The 17,652-nt window shown below is 38.6% G+C and overlaps 1 protein-coding gene across 1 annotated transcript in view; it reads left to right on the top strand.

Moving 5' to 3' along the window:
* The window catches only part of LOC124254149 (tyrosine-protein kinase SYK-like), a 323,457-nt gene that overhangs the window by 254,883 nt on the left and 50,922 nt on the right, over nt 1-17,652 (top strand). The window contains exons 12-13 of the mRNA XM_046688027.1: nt 3,223-3,304; nt 12,762-12,951. Coding sequence (XP_046543983.1) covers nt 3,223-3,304; nt 12,762-12,951 — 272 coding nt within the window. The remainder of the gene's footprint in view (nt 1-3,222; nt 3,305-12,761; nt 12,952-17,652) is intronic.

A 17,652-nucleotide genomic window follows, 5' to 3' on the forward strand; every position in this document is an offset into this window, starting at 1 on the left:
CCCCTGACTGGGGCTGTGGGGTAGCTTAGTGGTTAAAGCGTTCGCTCGTCATGTCGAAGGCCCGGTGTAAACTTTCCGGTGTAAACATTCCCCGGGGAGAATCTGGCCTAGGCCAAACTTACCCTGGGGAGGTTTTGTCCTAGGATATTTTTACCCCGGGGAAAGTTTGGGCTAGGCTTAACTAGGATATTTTGTTCTGTTTTCTATGAAAAGTGGGGAGATTCTGGCCTAGCTAGGCCACTTGTTCCCCACCCTTGCTCTTATATCAAAAGGGGTGATTCTGGCCTAGCCAGGCTACTTCTTCCCCACCCTTGCTCTTATAAACCGACAGTAGGTTTGACTTAAATTTTGGTACACCTTTTTGCCTCTGACTTTGGTGTAGTGATTTGAATGCATACATGTTTGAACGGCATATATCTCTAAATCCATCCTGCTCCTGCTGCCATTCCTATGAAGACACACTGCATTAGTTCTTCATCTGTCCACCATAAGATGTAAACATTCAGTCGCACATTTGATGGGTAAATAAGACGTAATATACACAGGTTGCTTGCTCTCTTATCATGCTGTTTATTATCTAATATTTGTTGTATTTATGTATAAATGTAAAGGAACATTATTCACATACGCTTGTTTACTAATCCATAATCACTTTGGGTGAATGAAATATGTTTCAGATATCCATGGGCCAAGTATACCCCTTATCAAACCTTGTCTTTTGAATATAGAATACGGCACTATAGTGGAATGATAGATGATACAGCATTGATAGATATTGTGTTGGGTTGTTGTTGTGTTGATGTTTACATCTGCTTCCAACGGTTAAGTTGATGTCTCCGACATGGATGCCATATTTAAAGCCATGAGTGAGGGAATAAAATTTTGAATTGATATGGACATCACAGTAAAAACTAGGTATTTGGTTAAAGTTTTGAAAATATAGCAATGATTTTGACATTAGCCAATTTTGAGTAAGTGGGGATAAGTAAATTATTGAAATATAAAAATAAGTAAATGATAATATAAAACAATAGTAATGATATAATATCTTTGCTTTTATGTATGCTTTTCTTTTAATCTCACCTGAAAGAAGGGTATTGAAACAAAATGGGAACCATGTACATGTTATATATGAAGATGAAGATGACCTGTAAATTGTTAATGGAACTTGACATCAACATAAATATCTTATCAATGTGTTCACGTGAATAGCTATGTCTTGTTTTTGTTTCTGACTTTTTCAAGATATACACAAACATGAAAACAAGGTTGGGAAGAAATATCCTAGCTAGGCCAGAATCTCCCCCCTTTTGATATAAGAACAAGGATGAGGTGAGGTGAGGTGAGGTGAAATTGGGTTTTACGTCGTGCTTGAGAATATTTCGCTCATATGACGATGTGCATGCGTGTGTGTGTGTATGTGCGGCTGCTTGTACTAGCCCAGACTGAAGCTGGTTTTATAGTGCTAGCCCACTGAGATACCATGCCGCAGTGGAGCATGAATACCCCACTCAGACACATTATACTGACTCCGAGCCGACCAGTCCTTGTTGCACCCATTAATGCCGAACGCCAGGCAGGGACCAACAAGTACCATATTTTAACGTCTTTTGGTATGACGCGGTCGGGGATCGAACTCGCGACCTTCCGCTCTCCGGGCGGACGCTCTAACCACTACACCACGGAGGCAGTCAGAACAAGGATGAGAAACAAGTAGCCTTTAAAGTTGATTCAAGGGTGGGGAAAGTTTGGCCTTGGCAGGGGGCAAGTTTGGCCAGTTACACCGGGTTTTGATTCCCCACATGGGTACGATGTGTGAAGCCAATTTCTGGTGTCCCCCGCCGTGATATTGCTGGAATATTGCAAAAAAGGCGACGTAAAACCCAACTCACTCACTCTTCCCCTGACCTATCTGCAGGACTTATCTCCCCTGACGTAAGCGGGTGAATCTCATAAGTTTTGGCACACCTGAATGGATGTGTTTACTTGTTCTCTGATAACATTATTCAAACTTTCTGAATATGAGTAAATCCAAGGGCAGCAATTATATCTCGGCCCTTCCCTTTGGGTTCTAATAATTTGTACAAATTGTAATTAAATGTCTCCACAAGATCCCTGGGAATATGCTGCTATGCCATGTTCCCTTGCCTCTCATTGTGACCTCTGCCAGCAATCTTGGCCTACAGATTTTGAGATGTATAAAGAAAGGCTAGGCAATTTGCGAAGAAACTGTGTCCCTGTACTCCTGCATGGGTGTCCAATGAAAGTGAGAGGTCCTGCATGGATGTACTTCTGTACTTCTTGGCATTCAGTCAGATTCAGGGGAGCTAGGCATCCTCCTTGTCATTGAGGAAGTTTTGCCTGCTGCTTTAAAGCCGTTTTGGATGCCACTTTGGGGACATTCTGTTGATAACGATGGCGTTTTGTTGATAGTGTCTCCAAAGGCAGCATATGGTGTTCCTGTGCACATTAAACTTCTGTGCACTGTTGCGCTGGCGTATTCCAGTTTCAAGCATTCCAGTGGCTCGCCATCTTTCATTTTCAGTTAGTCTTGGCATAGAGAAATGCAAGCAGATTCTTCCAAATTTGTGTTTTTCGGACCCCTCGACATCTAAACAATAATTTGGGTGACAATGATCCGAGGTTTAGAGCCACACTTTCTAAGGGGCATGTTTTATGCCTTTTTTCCTAGGACTTCTTGAAAGCACGAAAGAACGCATGTAAAACAAAAACTACCGACAGGGTCCTGTTTGGGTCATGGATTACATGTATTGTATCGAATATTAAAATGTGTCATAAACATTTTCTCATTCATATGTACAAATGTGTTGATCACACTAACTTTTGCCTGTGAGTATATGTTACAGTTACCATTTTAATACATGGAATATGGTTCTCAAAGCATTAGAAACAACATCCTTACATAAAACTAGTGGGTGGTACTTGATAAATTGAGATAGCTCCTTCTCTTAAAATTCTGGGATCAAACTTGAAATGTGCACAGGATAATGATTACAGGTATAAGTTTCTTTCATCTGCACCTAGCTTTCATTTTTTGATGATATTCCATGAATATAATATATGACACTCAGTAATCTACTTATATGGTTGTAAGTGATGTCGTATTAGTATCCTAATCCTTTTGCAAGATCTTTTAACCAATATTATTGCAAAGATGTATTTTCAGATATTTTTCTGATCCTATATATTGTCTGTTTTAAGGACTGTGTGAAGCTGAGAATATAATGCTGGTTCTTGAGCTTGCACCTCTTGGACCTCTCAACAAGTACCTTGTGAAGAACAAGTGAGTATAAACGATGTACATGTAATTGCGTGAGTAGGAATCAGTATGAGTGACAAAATGAACTTGTTTTGTTGATATGTTTCACCCCTCATAAGAGTGTCACCCTATATAGTTTATTAAACTTGAATTGTGGTCATCATTTTTTTTGTGTATAGTGCAAGCAGGATGCATGGCATAAGGGTTACAAGCCAAATCTTAAACCTGTTTGTAATTGTTTAGATTGCCACAAATGGTGTTAACTACTATATTCCCTTACTGTTCAGGGTACCTTAGCCAGGTAGAAAAAGAGACCACTAGTACAATACAGACAGATTTGTTTAAATGAACATCATATATATGTAATAAAACATCGTCTTATTGACTATGTCTGGTCTCAAGTTTGAGTTTCTGCTGCTGATTGTTTGAAATGCACTTGGCGAGTTTGAATGGATGGCTGCCTTTGCCTCTTGTAGTTCCTCGAATGGGGAACATTCCTGGAGTTGCACCCCATTGCCTGCCTGGAGCACTATCAGGTAGTTATTAGGTATCAGTAGTTGTCACTCTGGTGCTGGAATATAGCCCTATCGACCAAGCCTGAACTAAAATTGACATTATACCAACTTTTTAATCTGTAATTCTTATATTATGAATTACTGAAGCTAGAAGTTGCCCTGACTGAAGACTGTGTTCAAAACATGAAGAAATAGCATGTCTGGGCGAAAAATAATGCTAACAGAACAGTAATTGTGATATCGATATTGCCGTTTCTAAGAATTTCTTATTGAGCTGTTGCTTTGTTAACTCGTAAAACCAAATACCTCAAATTATGTCACATTACACAGAGCAGTAATTTTGTCGTAATAGCTGATAGAACATAGGTTTAGTTTACACTGCAATCTGTGTTCAGCATAGCATTGCCTTGACGAGAACATACCCAGGTAGCATGCCATCATCGGCCTGACATTGGGCCGATGAAGTTTTGCTCATCGTATAGATGTCGGCCCAACGTTGGCAAACTTCAATGGCCCTGTATCGGCCCTGCATCGGCCCTACATCGGCATACTTTATTGGCACTGCATCGGCCCAACGTCGTCACTTTATAGGCACTGCAATATTAAACTAACGGGCAAAAGAACAGATACCAAGTCGAAAAAACTGATATTACAAAACGACAAACCACCATTGTGTAAAAGGAAAGTGAATTTTGATAACAGGTGTATGGGTAACATGCATGTAACATGCATAACTAGCAAAATTTTTCGGTGAACCAAGTAAACCATAAGAAATTTATTTGGTCTACATTTCCTGAACAAAGACTAAGTAAATTTGAAGAATTAATACTGTATCATGAAAAAATATGGTGATCGAAAACCGAATGAACATTGCCGAGGACCAGTCATCGCCAACACCCCGTTATAGCGCGGGAAACATGTTTATTTCTGGCTCTCGTTTAGAAGAGAAATATACATATCCGAAAATGATAAATTGATTAGTTTGGGGAAAATTGAACAATACACAATGTAAACACTATACTTAGATAACATAGATCTAGCCTTTTACTGAAAATAACGTGGATCGAATGTTAGACAAGCAAAACCACAACAACCACATGGATGATCAGGATTTAGTTTAGTCAGTGTTACGTAATTTACCAAGTATGCTTTGGTCATTTCTGACTGAACATTCATTTTAAATAACATACTTAGACTATGACAGTAACTAATAGCCCACAGTCAGGTCGACCAGAAAGTATTTGAATACTTTTGATTCCCCATTTTCGTGTTATAAGTTTGATGCAACTTTCCCACTGACTGAAGTGAGCGAACTTTTCATAGCTTAAAATAGTGATAGTAAGTTGTAATGTTAAATTAATAAATATATATTTCAGAAATAACAGGGAACAAAATTAATGACGATAAGTGTCACTGGCTTGTGAGCTGTGCATACGCTTCCTAGATTGAAAATGACATTGTTGTACCGTCCTCAATAAACTTCTACTAAGATGGCGGGTGCGAAAATATGACGTGAACGTGTGACGTCATTCCGACGTCCTTTCCCGCGGTAACATTTATTTCTTCATGAACAACTTTTAATAAAACACATTTGTATAAGAAATGCTTTAAAATAGTTGAGAGACTTGTTTTAAGATTGTGACTGTGTTTTGACGAAAATATGTTTGGAAAATCTTATGTGTTATCTGGGTTACATTGGACCGCTGTCGGCCCAGCGCTGTTAAACGATGCCAATATTAGCCGACGGTGCCGACTATCAGCCGACGTCGGGCCGATGATGGCATGCTACCTGGGATAAGTGCTTCAGTTTACGTTCATGTAAACAATCTATCCTCATAGCTAATGACGCTTCGGGATGCAATGGAAAGGGGAAATGCTATGGCCATGGATCATTTCCCGAAAGGATTTGAAACATTATTATCGAATTAACAACTCCTTGATAGTAAGCTCAACAAAATATTACACTCATTTACAGGGAATAACTTCCGGTTTATAGTTTCTACACCTTTAGGTCATTATTCAATCACACAAAGACCTCTAATTTCATGAAAAGAGATTATCATATGCCCTTCTCCAGTAATGTATGATGAGTCTCAAAAATGCACAGTAAATTGTCATATTGCTTACATATTTTATTTCTAAGAATACAGTTAGTTCGGGAACTCCATCCCAATCTTTACCATTTATTAAATTTTGCCCCTTCTCAAAACAAATGACCAGGCTAGCTATTCTCGAAACGTTCGTAGCCCTACGAACTTCTTAAGCCCATTCTTAACACATTGGCTACGATCAAAGTTAAGAATTCTTAGGGCTACGAACGTTTCGAGAATAAGGGCCCTGTACCTTAATGGATAACTCAAATTTTGAAAACACAAGCACATTTAGAATTGTGTTTTGGATGTTGTCAAAAAGTGTAACTAAGCATAAGGTGGATTCTGAGAAATGAATAAAAAAACATCGAATAATTGCTGGAAGTCTGAACCATCTGATGACAGAACCAAGAAGGGTATCACCTTCATTGTCCTTTAAAAGTGAGAACCTTTTAGATTTAAGTACATTTTTCACGTTTGTTATTCCAGCATGTGTGAATATTTTACAAATTATACATCACAATCAAGGTACATTACAAGTATAATTTGCTCAATTTTTAAACTTGTCCTATCTCACAGTATGGACTTCTCTCTCTACTTCGACCAAGGCATAGGCTAAGTTGAATGAAATCAAATCTTCTGGCCTCTCTCCCACCCGACTGCTCTCCTGCTCCTATAGCTGGACCTGTCAATCATCTCTGTAAAGCGTGCTAAGTGCTCAGATGGTCACATGACATCCCACTACTGTCATTCTCTTACTTGTCACTTACATATGTGGAAGTGTGTTGTTCGCTCTGTCTGCCACTCATCTCTATTGATTCATCATGGGGAAAAGTAATCTTTCTACGAGGAAGAGAAAACACTGTGATAAATGCAGAAGTAACTTTTCTGCCGCTGACCCGCATACTCTTTGTGTAGACTGCATTGGAAGGTGTGAGTGCCACGCCATTGCTCATATTGCTCCAATCTCGATGATGAAGCATTTTCTTCTTATCGTCGGGTTGGTTCAAGATGAGTGGCAGACAGGGACCATAGGCGTCTTTCAGATGGTCCATCGTTGTCCAAACACTCCAAGAAATATCGTCCCTGCAAAAAGGCAGCTCGTCGTTCCTCGCCATCGCCAGACGAAGATTGATGCTGCCTCGTACTCATGTCTAAGCGAGAATTTGCGCCTCGGGTGGTGGTACTTCATACCCCACTGTCTCAGTCCAGGCCGACAGCGATAGTCACTATTTCCCAAGCACCTGTTATGGCAATGTCTACAACTACTGACAATATGGCTTTGTTTGTTCCCTGGGCAATTAACTTACGTACCTACCTATCTGACTATTTCCACTAAGAAATTGTTTTCGACAATCCCTCCATCTTCAGCAATGATACCCAGCTCTACAGTTTCTACCAGTGTACGGACCGAGTGTTCACTCCAATGCGCCGCTTTCACTCAGCTCGGCGCTTCAGAGTGGACATACGGTTTTCATTGATTTGTCAATACACACCAGAGCGCTGCTTCAGTTCACTTCAGTGCTTTGTTCTAGTGCGCTAATTTCATTAGATCCCATGTTTTCAACTAGTGTACCACTTGTGTCCAGAGTGCCACTTTGCTCCAGTGCGCAACTCTCTTATGGATCGGCGCTCCAGTGCACATCTTCAGACCGTGTTTCAGCCTACTGCACCGGTTTAGTCCAGGGCGCTGTAACCTTTCTATTTGTTAAAGGATGGCTGAAGAGAATGCTGACCTCTTCCTTCATAAAGGTTATGAGTGTACTTCTTGACATTCTCCCAATCCTTACTGAGGCGTCACTTCTGTTCCAGACAGAGGATTTGCTCATTATTGAGGTTAGTGGAGCCCTTGAAGGACTCATACTGAAGCCCATGAATCTCAAGATTGAACCTTTCCTAGTTGGTGAACACATGAGGAATTTCTCTGGCAAGTACAACCACAAGACAGGTACCTATGATGGTATCAAACTCAGAGACAATTGTACTCCCATCTTCTTCAAGGAAGATGTCTTCCTGAACTCATTGCTTGATGGTATGATGAAGTACCAAGACAAGAGATTTGCATGTTTCAGCCAGAAACCACAGAAATGTTTCAGTGTGTTCGACTATGCTGATTGGTCCTCTGACAGAGCAGCACTGACTTTGTATGGAAACACAGACCTATCTGAACTGGTAGATCACTTTGCCTTGCTGTTTCCTGATGAAAAGACACACATCTTGCGTGAATTCACATAACTCAAAGGGCACCTGAAAATCATGCAAATGTCCTGTGCTTGAAACATGCTCAAAGTTACTGGCTGACAACCCTGAAAGATTTGTGCATGTTCTCAAGGTTATTGAGTTGATGTTTGTCATGAGTCCCGGAACCGCAGTTTGTGAAAGGCTTTTTTCAAATATGAACCTTGTCAAGACAAATCATCGAACAAGATTGAACACAGAAACTTTGACTGACACTTTGACAATCATGACACATGGGCCAAAGAAACTAGCAGACTTCTGTCTAAGAGATGGAATTCGTGAATGGATGGAACAGTGTCAGAGCAGCAGACACATCCTCTCCATGGTGAAAGATGTCAAGTCATCCTCATCCTCATCCACTTGTTCCACACTCACCACCTCACCCTCACCCAGCACAAGTACATCCATTGCTGCCAAGGACATCTGAGGGCTATACAAAATGACAGTTAGTGAGTATGTTGGGTGCAGTACCATTCCAGTCAAATCTTAATAAATCATAGTTTTGTAACCATTCACAACCAATGTCGTTGTTATTTTTTGTTCAAATTTATATATAAAAAGGTATAAAATATAAAAAAACTCAGGGCAAGTAGAAACTCTTTTGGTTTTACCCCTGGGACTTCATAGCGAAGAACCAACTGCCAGGACAACCAGATAGACTGTTTACCCTACCACCGTTGACCACCATCCTTGGCCCAGTGACATCAAAGACCTCACGCTCTATCCCATCAGAGCATTGAAGATGTACATTGCTGCATAACAAAACCATCGTAGGTTGCATAAGCGCCTATTCATCCCTCTCTCTACACCATCATCAGCAGAAGTCTCCTGTACGACACTCTCCTTCAGGATGTGATTTACCTTCCTGCCAGCCTACATGTTCACCAGTCTTCCCCCTCCAGCTGCGTCGAACCCTAATGAGACCCTGGCTTTTTTGTCGACTATGGCTCTTCACTTCCATCATGGAGGGATGTTTCTGGAAATCAGAGACAGTCTTCGCATCCCACTATGTCCGCAACCTATCAGTCACCAATGTTGTTTGACTCCATCAGTTTGGTCCCTTGGGACTGGTGCAGCAACTGTCATTGGCTCGACAACACATACAGAGGGACATCCTCCGCTTGTGGAGATCGTGTTACCTTGTAGGGATCGTGTTACCTTGTAAATAGTGAATAAAGATGTATGTAACTCCATTTAATCTTCGTTTTACCTTCCCTTGGGCATCAGATCTTCTTCACCTTGTTCTACACTGTGGCGTTGCAGTACAGTCACTCGCGTGACTTACCTGTCGGCTGACAGGCCAATCGTGCAGTCCAAAGCAGAGGTGATTGACATCAGGCACATCCCTGATTAAGCTTCTGCAAAGGAGCAAGGGTCAGTCAATATCGTCTGGGAGCTGAACATTAAACTGCAAGCTTACCTTTCACCTAAATGTGTGATCGTGGGAGACGGTTTTGAAGCAGGGGCTGGCCAGATTCTAGTCTCAAGACTTTAATTCACTGGGGCCTTCTGATAAATCGGGATGAGGCGGAGTCTACTTTCAGAGTTCCATCCTTTTGTCTAGTACAAAAGTGCCCACTCCGTGGGAGTTTTTATGCCTTGTAAGCCAAGGAGTTTGGAGGAAGCAACCAATCACCAGAGGTTATGCTGTCAATCAGGATGACATGGCTGTCATCCACCACGCAGACACGACAATCTGCGACCCACCGTCCATCCCTGGGATAAGTACAGTCCGTGACATAGGATAAGTTCTAAAATTTGAAAATTTTATCTATAAAATGTATATCTATAATACTTATCCCATCTCACGTGATGGATTCCCACCCGACCAACCCCGCTTCACAGATTATGACAATTGCTCCAAGCAGAGAATGACTAAACAGAGGGGTCACATGACCAACCGGAGAGCATGCTGCATGCTTCTCAGGAGGCTGCCAGGCTGTCCAGGAATGGGAGCAGTGGGGCGTGTCCGTGCGAGAAGTTCAAGAGAGGCCAGAAACTTTGTTTACAGTTCCTTTCCACTCAACAGTCGATTAAAAGAGAGAGTAGGCTCTGTGAGATAGGATAAGTATCATAAATATACAATTTATAGTTATAATTTTCAGTTGTGGCTATGTTGCAGTGTTGCATGTTAGACATTCTTATACACTTGTATACGGCACACAGAATTCAAAAATAACCTCCACCACATAATTGGTTTGTTTAAGACAATAGTGACATGACTTCTTTGTGTGGCATTTCAAAGCTGGTATGATGAAGAGGAACAATTGTTTATGGATAGACAACTTCTTTATTGCAATTGATAACATCACGTGATATAAAGCAACTGATAACATCACTTTCTTGATAATGGTGTCTAGACAGAAACGTCATATCTATTTCAATAAAGAAGTTGTCTATCCAAAAAAGATTGTTCCTCTTCAGTAGTAACATGGCTGGATAGACTGCTGTGAGGTGTCAGGCTACAAACAAGTCTGAATCAGTGGATAATCAGGACTGGTTGTTGACGTTTAATATTCCATGATGGATAAGGTTATAGAATCATGTTACCAGTAGTGGTGAAAGTAGCTATAACCATTGGACCTCCACAGCTATGTTGGCCTCAACTGTTAGAAAGAAAAGTATGCACATATCCAATACATTATTATTATTTTTTGGGGGGTGGTCCCTTCTTTGTAATACATCTTAATGTCACATTTAGAGTTGCTAGAAGGAGTTACAGGTAAAGTGTAGCATGTAGAAGTCACATTTAGAGTTGCAAGATGTGTCTCTAGCGATGAAGTGTTCACCATCAAGCATATTCTGCTTGACTGTGTGGACTTTTCGACTGCAAGGGCTTCACATTATGAGCGGACATCTCATTTGTTAACTACCTGAGGGAAGTTGACCTGTATCATAATTTGTAACTTTGTAAAGAGAAAGTTGCTTGCTTTTGTATTTAGTGCTATGACATTTTCTGTTTTTAAATAAAAATGTACTGTATATATATATATATTTTTTAAATATAACCCTTTTGGACCTTGGACTTAAAATGGTAATGAATGGAAACTTGATCTCGTCACTATATGGCTGGAATAATGCATATGTGACGTAAAGCCCAACTCAACTAAACTCAACTCAACTAGAGTTGCTAGAAGCAGTTACAGGTAAAGTGTAGCATGTTGAAGTCACATTTTAAGAAGCATGATACACATACCAGGGATTCAACTTTTTAGGAACCTCTTCATGAAAAGTGTTGAGTATAAGTGTTTGTTTGTTGTTTAACGTCACACTCAGCATATACCAGCTATATGGCTGCAGTCTGTAAATAACCGAGTCTGGACCAGACCAACCATGAGGATGAGATAGACATATACTATTCACACAGGATGAAATCATTGATTCAACAGAAAACTATGATGTAGGGTCTAATTTGGTTTAAACATGCTGAGCTTATTGTAAGTATGGATCCTAGGTTTCAGTATGTCATTTCATCTTGTGGATCCTTTACCTGCTATTGACAGGTGTTGTGTACTTGTAAATGACTCATTCCATGATTTGCAAAATGGTTGATTGGTGCCATGAAAACCATTTTTATGGTTACTCATGTATCAAGTGCTTTAAGGTTTGATTAAAGTGGCTGTTTGCCTTAAGAAGGGTCACTATATTATTATTTATCCAGTTTTAAATGGATACAATTTCAAATTATAAATCTATGTTTAAGTAAAGTTGGGAATTTTTATGATCCTAAGCAAAGTGTGAGTAGTATATCAGTGAGACAGGCTAGCAGTTTCATGAGAATGCATCAAACATGAACTTGCCACTTTCAGATCGTTCAGATCGCAGCTAACCTACTGAGCCAATATTCCACATTGTTATGGGTAAATTTATCTGGTCATGCATTAATGAATGGAAAAGGTCAAATGGGTTAGCTTAAAGTTACAAAGGTTATGGTAAAACATGGTGTTTCATGACATTAGCCAACGACTTTTGGCACACTCCCATTAAATCCATTAAATAATCTTCCAAAAGACATGATGGTGTGGAATAGCATTAATTTGAAAAAGCTTTGAAAGTCCAAATGATTTATTGCAAAAGATGTAGTTGGTAGATAGTCTTATGACATCGATGTCCAACAATGTTTTTCAAGATGAAACCATATCCACCTTACCATAACTACAATTTCATTTCAACTTTTCATAAATTAGCCCCTGCTCCTGAGTGTAAATGTATATCTACTAAATAATCCTTTTAGCCCATTGAATTCAGTTGGAACTGACCTATAAGTGCTATATTCAGATAACTACATATTGAAAACTAAGCATCACTGGGCTTACTCAATGTCAATGTATGAAGAGATGATAGATCACTGAGAGAAGCTTATTCACACTCAGTGACACCAGCAGCTGGTTGACATGACAGGGCAGTATTTCATCTGTGTGTTTTGCAACAAAGTTTCAAAACTTATGTCATAAGATAGTGTAGCATGTTTGTAAAATATGTGCTGATGAATTCTAACAGTAGGCTTTTTTCTGGTTACATGTCATCCTATATAAAAAGCCCCCATCATTCATAATGTAACATGGAGATGTCGCACGTAGTGCATCATTTCTTTGACCATAGTTCAAACATTATAAATATGACTTGATCTTTCTGCAGGGACCTGAAACAGTCTGAGGTGGTGTTACTCATGAAGCAAGTAGCTGAAGGCATGACCTACCTTGAAGCCAGAAAATTTGTTCACAGAGACCTAGCAGCAAGGAATGTACTTCTTGTAACAGAAAGATTTGCCAAGATCAGTGACTTTGGCATGTCCAAGGCTCTAAACAGAGACAGTAACTACTACGAGGTAAACTTTGACTGCAGTCTGTACCTGTAATTATGAAGTCAACTTTAACTTAATGATTTATGATTGTAGCTGCAGTCTGTTCATGTCTTAATGGGTCGTTGGTTCAATCCCTATCCGAGTTGTACCAAAAGATGTTAAAATATGGTACTTGTTGGTCCCTGCCTGGCACTCAACATTAATGGGTACAACAAGGACTGATCGGCTCGGAGTCAATATAATGTGTCTGAGTGGGGTATTCATGCTTAACTGTAGCATGGTGTCTCAGTGAGCTAGCACTATAAAACAAGCTGAATTCTAGGCTAGTACAAGCAGCCACACATACACTCACATGCACATCATCATATGAGCAAAGTATTTTTAAGTACAACATTGGACCCCATTTCACCTCACCTCATATCTTAATGAAGTCAAATTTTGACTCAACAACATTTGATTTTACCTGCAGCCTGTACTGTTTGTACAATTTGTTTAATTTTTAAATTTGACCCCAACTTGGCCTAGTTTACATTCTACTTATATTACTGGTGGTGTGTGGTCCTGTGCATAGAGCTGAGGTCACGAATCAGTTGAAGTTAACATTTAGCCTGCAGAATTAATTTCAGCATAAGGCAATTGGTGTGTCATTAAATAAGGGACAACTGAAAAAATATTTGGCACATTAATACTAGATACAAAAATGAACATTTAAATAAAATGTCCAGATGTGCAGATATTTTCAAACACACAGAGGGTAAGACCAAAGCAAACATAAATAATGTAAATGTCCCTGAATTTACCTGAATTACTTGATTGATCGTAGAATGCGTTTCATATTAGGAACGTGTATAAATTGTTAAATTAGCACAAACTGATTTCAATATTCTTATTTCCGATATCTCATTATTATCTGACTTTAAATTCGTATACTTGTATTTGCAAATATCAGAACGATGGCAAATTAAAAAACAATTCTGAAAAAATAAAATTAAAAACATTCGTCGTAAACAAATTGTATTTTCGATGTGATCACATATTTTATTCAAATGACACTACTACGTTTATTCCAACTTGTCATGTCATGAAAATTGCAGAATAAAATACATGATTTATGAATACTCATGAGTCTTAATTTCAGTTGTTATGGTTCATTATTTTCGACACTAGCCCACATAAAACCAGTGTTGCGCTGTGTTATATGTATGTAAAACAAACATGGCAAGTTTCGTCCAACCTCCACATAAAATATTAATATTTTCATAAGAATACAGTTTACAGGACTTTCTTAAGCCCTTGTGAAAGTTGAAGAATTTTTCATTCTGCAAGTGTTTCATGTATCATTTTCAGTTTAATATAACGAAAGAAAAACGAAAAATTAGATCGTGAAATCTAACTTGTTTTGTAGTAAGTGCAAAGTCACTGGATGTGGTGTCACAGACAGGGGTTGTCTGGTAAAAATCTGTTATTGAATATGAGCAGTAAATTTGGAGATATTTCGTCTGGTAAACCCAAATTTAACACAAATCACTATTTAGAATGATCAATCATAGTTCATAGGAAAAACATTGTGTTTTTGACTATATAATTGGCATATCACAGAACCAGTTTGACCTTGTATGCTCCCGTGACCCGGAAAGAGTAGTCGATCAACACTCCACATGCAAGTTTCTCAGTATCTCTTATTTGAACAGTTGTTGATATTAGGACAACCACTTTATTCTACACTGAATATGCAGATAAGAAACATATAATTGTGAGGCATGTTGATGCTGGTTTGTTTGTTTTTTCACTTTGTCCAATGCAACAACGTTTATAAACATCGGCCTCAACAACAGGTGCATGGCAATGGGCATGACAAAATTTGTGTTTCAAAATAACATTCAAGCTTTTCTTATTGTGACAAAATGTTAGCAACTGATGCATATGTATTATGTTATATACTAAAATATAAAATCAATTGTTGTTTCACACCAAATTAGGGGTGATTTAATAAAGTGTGCGCTCATGTATGCCATATGTCACTTCAGAACAGTTGGAATTACATATAAATTTTTGTGATGAATTAAAATCCTTGGTGAATACTGATGATAGATTTGTCAGTGCTTAATGTTTCACAGCTGGTTACAACTTAAACATTTTCATATATTTTCATATGTTAAGTGTTATAAATAATATAATTAGTATTTTTCTCTCCCAAATGGTCACAGGTAAAGGCACCAAGATTCTATCAATGCATTAGCAAAGTGTAAATAATCAATCATTAATTACTGTCTTTCAGTGATGTGGAAAATTTTCATAATTATTTATGTCAAATCAAATTGCCCCAGCTACAAAATGCCCCAGCAACTTGGGTCAAAATGCCCTGGAATTTTTCTCGACAATTTCTTGCTAAAATATACCTCAAATACAGATGGATGATGAACTATTGTTTTCAACAGTAACTCTTTGTTCTGTGAATTATTTTCAATCACAAATAACTAGTGTCATTTATGCTGTTGCAGTAACAGTATATTTATCAAAAAATGTTATGATTTGATGAAAACAGAGACCATATACATGTAATAAGTTATATGGTCTCTGATGAAAGTCAACAGGCCTTATACTAGTATTCTGTTAAAGAACAAATAAACTTTGTTTTTTGTTACTCTTTTAACTATTACATATGAAAGATTTGTGGTTAGACTTATGTGGAACACCAAATTCATTCTTAAAAAACTTGTGGTTAATTAATACCGAGCGATTAAAAGTTGCCAAAAAGTCGCCTGCTTCACTTTCGCCCGCCAACGAAACCCCAGACAGGTTACGTAACTCTGTCGCCAGAGCACTGCAGTGACGTCATATGAGGAACGATTTTCAGTTAGTTGTATAGAAAGTGTGTAGCACTCCATCATTTTGATGATTTCTCGACATCAACGACGACATGCCGAATCGCTGCTTTGTCGCCAATTGCTCCTAGGGTCGGGCGATGGTGTCACCATGCACAGATTTCCACAGGACCCCGCGAAGTTCGTGCTAAATGGGTTATATTTGTGAGTGCTTGTTTAGCGCTGTGGAAGCCTGAAACGATATCTTACTTGTGTTCCGATCGCTTCACGGAAGTTAAAGAATCAAAACTTACTTACTAGTTGTAGTAAAATATGTATATGATTGATGACCATAAAGATTTTCCATGACACAACTTGTAACATAACGATTTCTTCCTTGGAAGTGAGGTTGTGGTCGGTAACAATAATATTGTAAGTAGTATTATATTGACACCCACTCACCACGCGAGAATTGTTATGTTATAAGCTATGTCATGCAAAATCTTATTGGCCATCAATCAAATACATATTTTACTACCAGTAGAAAGTAGTTTTGATTTTGTAACTCGGTGAAAACAAACCTAAATAGCATTTATCCCCAGACTGGCATATGTTCGCGACAGGGCGCCGCCATTTTTGAAAATCGTAAAGTGACGGGCTAAAGTCTGTTAGAATTAATGAGATTATAGTTTGTTTTCATCAAGTTAGAAAATCAAAACTACTTTCTACTCGTAGTTAAATATGTATTTGAATCATAACCAAAAGGATTTTGCATGACACAACTTATAACATAACGATTTCTTCCACGGAAGCGAGGTGGGGGTCGAAGTCACAATACTGCGCGATAAATTTCTTGCTACATTCACATGGTTAACATCCACTCACCAGTATGTAGATACTAGTCAATGTACGTCTTTATATTTGCTCTTATAATCCTAATTAGTTTAAACTTGTATGCATTTTGAAACTAAATAAAAAGCAGACGATCTGCTGATACTTATATACAAAGTGATAAATCTTTTCAGGTATTTCACATTGGTGTATAGTCTCATTGGTCACACAAGATAGCACACCTGGCAACTAATTGCATAATGTTCGCCTTTCTTTAAAAACAGTAATTTAGTTAGCCAATAATGGGCAATCAATCAATGTATTGGCGGTTAAACCTTTGAAAGAAGGACGTTGTATTTACGCAGACACCGCCACGACAGAGTGTATTCAGTATAGATTAGTAAATCTACATACATAAACTCTACCTTTTGACAAATCCGCTGTGTAAAATAAAAGTAATTAATCAATCAGCGTGTTATCGGTTAATCCTTTGATCGATGTTTATAATGTTGAGTATTTACTCCAGACACAAGAAATGCCAAATGGGAACCTTTGTCGGGTTACCACTATTTATACCTGTTATAAATTCATTAACTGACCATCAAGTGAATGATGACAAATAACATGTGTAGGTTTATACCACCTAACACGAGTTACAACAAGGGAGTATTAATTGCTGTATTGCATGTGAAAACTTATGGGCCGACACTGTTTTGAGAATACAAACAGATTTTTACATGACATGATTAAATATCAAAGTAAAAAAAACACAGAAATGGGATCAATTTGGATCAGTCATTATACAAATAAGGCCTAACGACACCAAGCGATTTTGACAGAATTGTCAATGAAAACAAGTTGTAACTTGGAAACTAGGCAAAGCAGGAGACAAAATTAAATGACAGTAGATTGTGAGAACATATAGCTTTCATTTTCCACAACAGTTGTCACAATTTCAGGTTTATACAAACCTGTAAACAAGATAATTTACCCCCTGAAATGTAGATGAATTCTGCATCGGCCCTCATATCTATTCCTCAAGTGACGTCACAGAGACGCCCTGCTCTGATTGGTTGAAATTTCGTTCGCG

This window comes from Haliotis rubra, unplaced genomic scaffold (genome assembly GCF_003918875.1).
Source record: "Haliotis rubra isolate DU_JTF1 unplaced genomic scaffold, ASM391887v1 Scf566, whole genome shotgun sequence".
In the NCBI taxonomy this organism is placed as follows: domain Eukaryota; kingdom Metazoa; phylum Mollusca; class Gastropoda; order Lepetellida; family Haliotidae; genus Haliotis; species Haliotis rubra.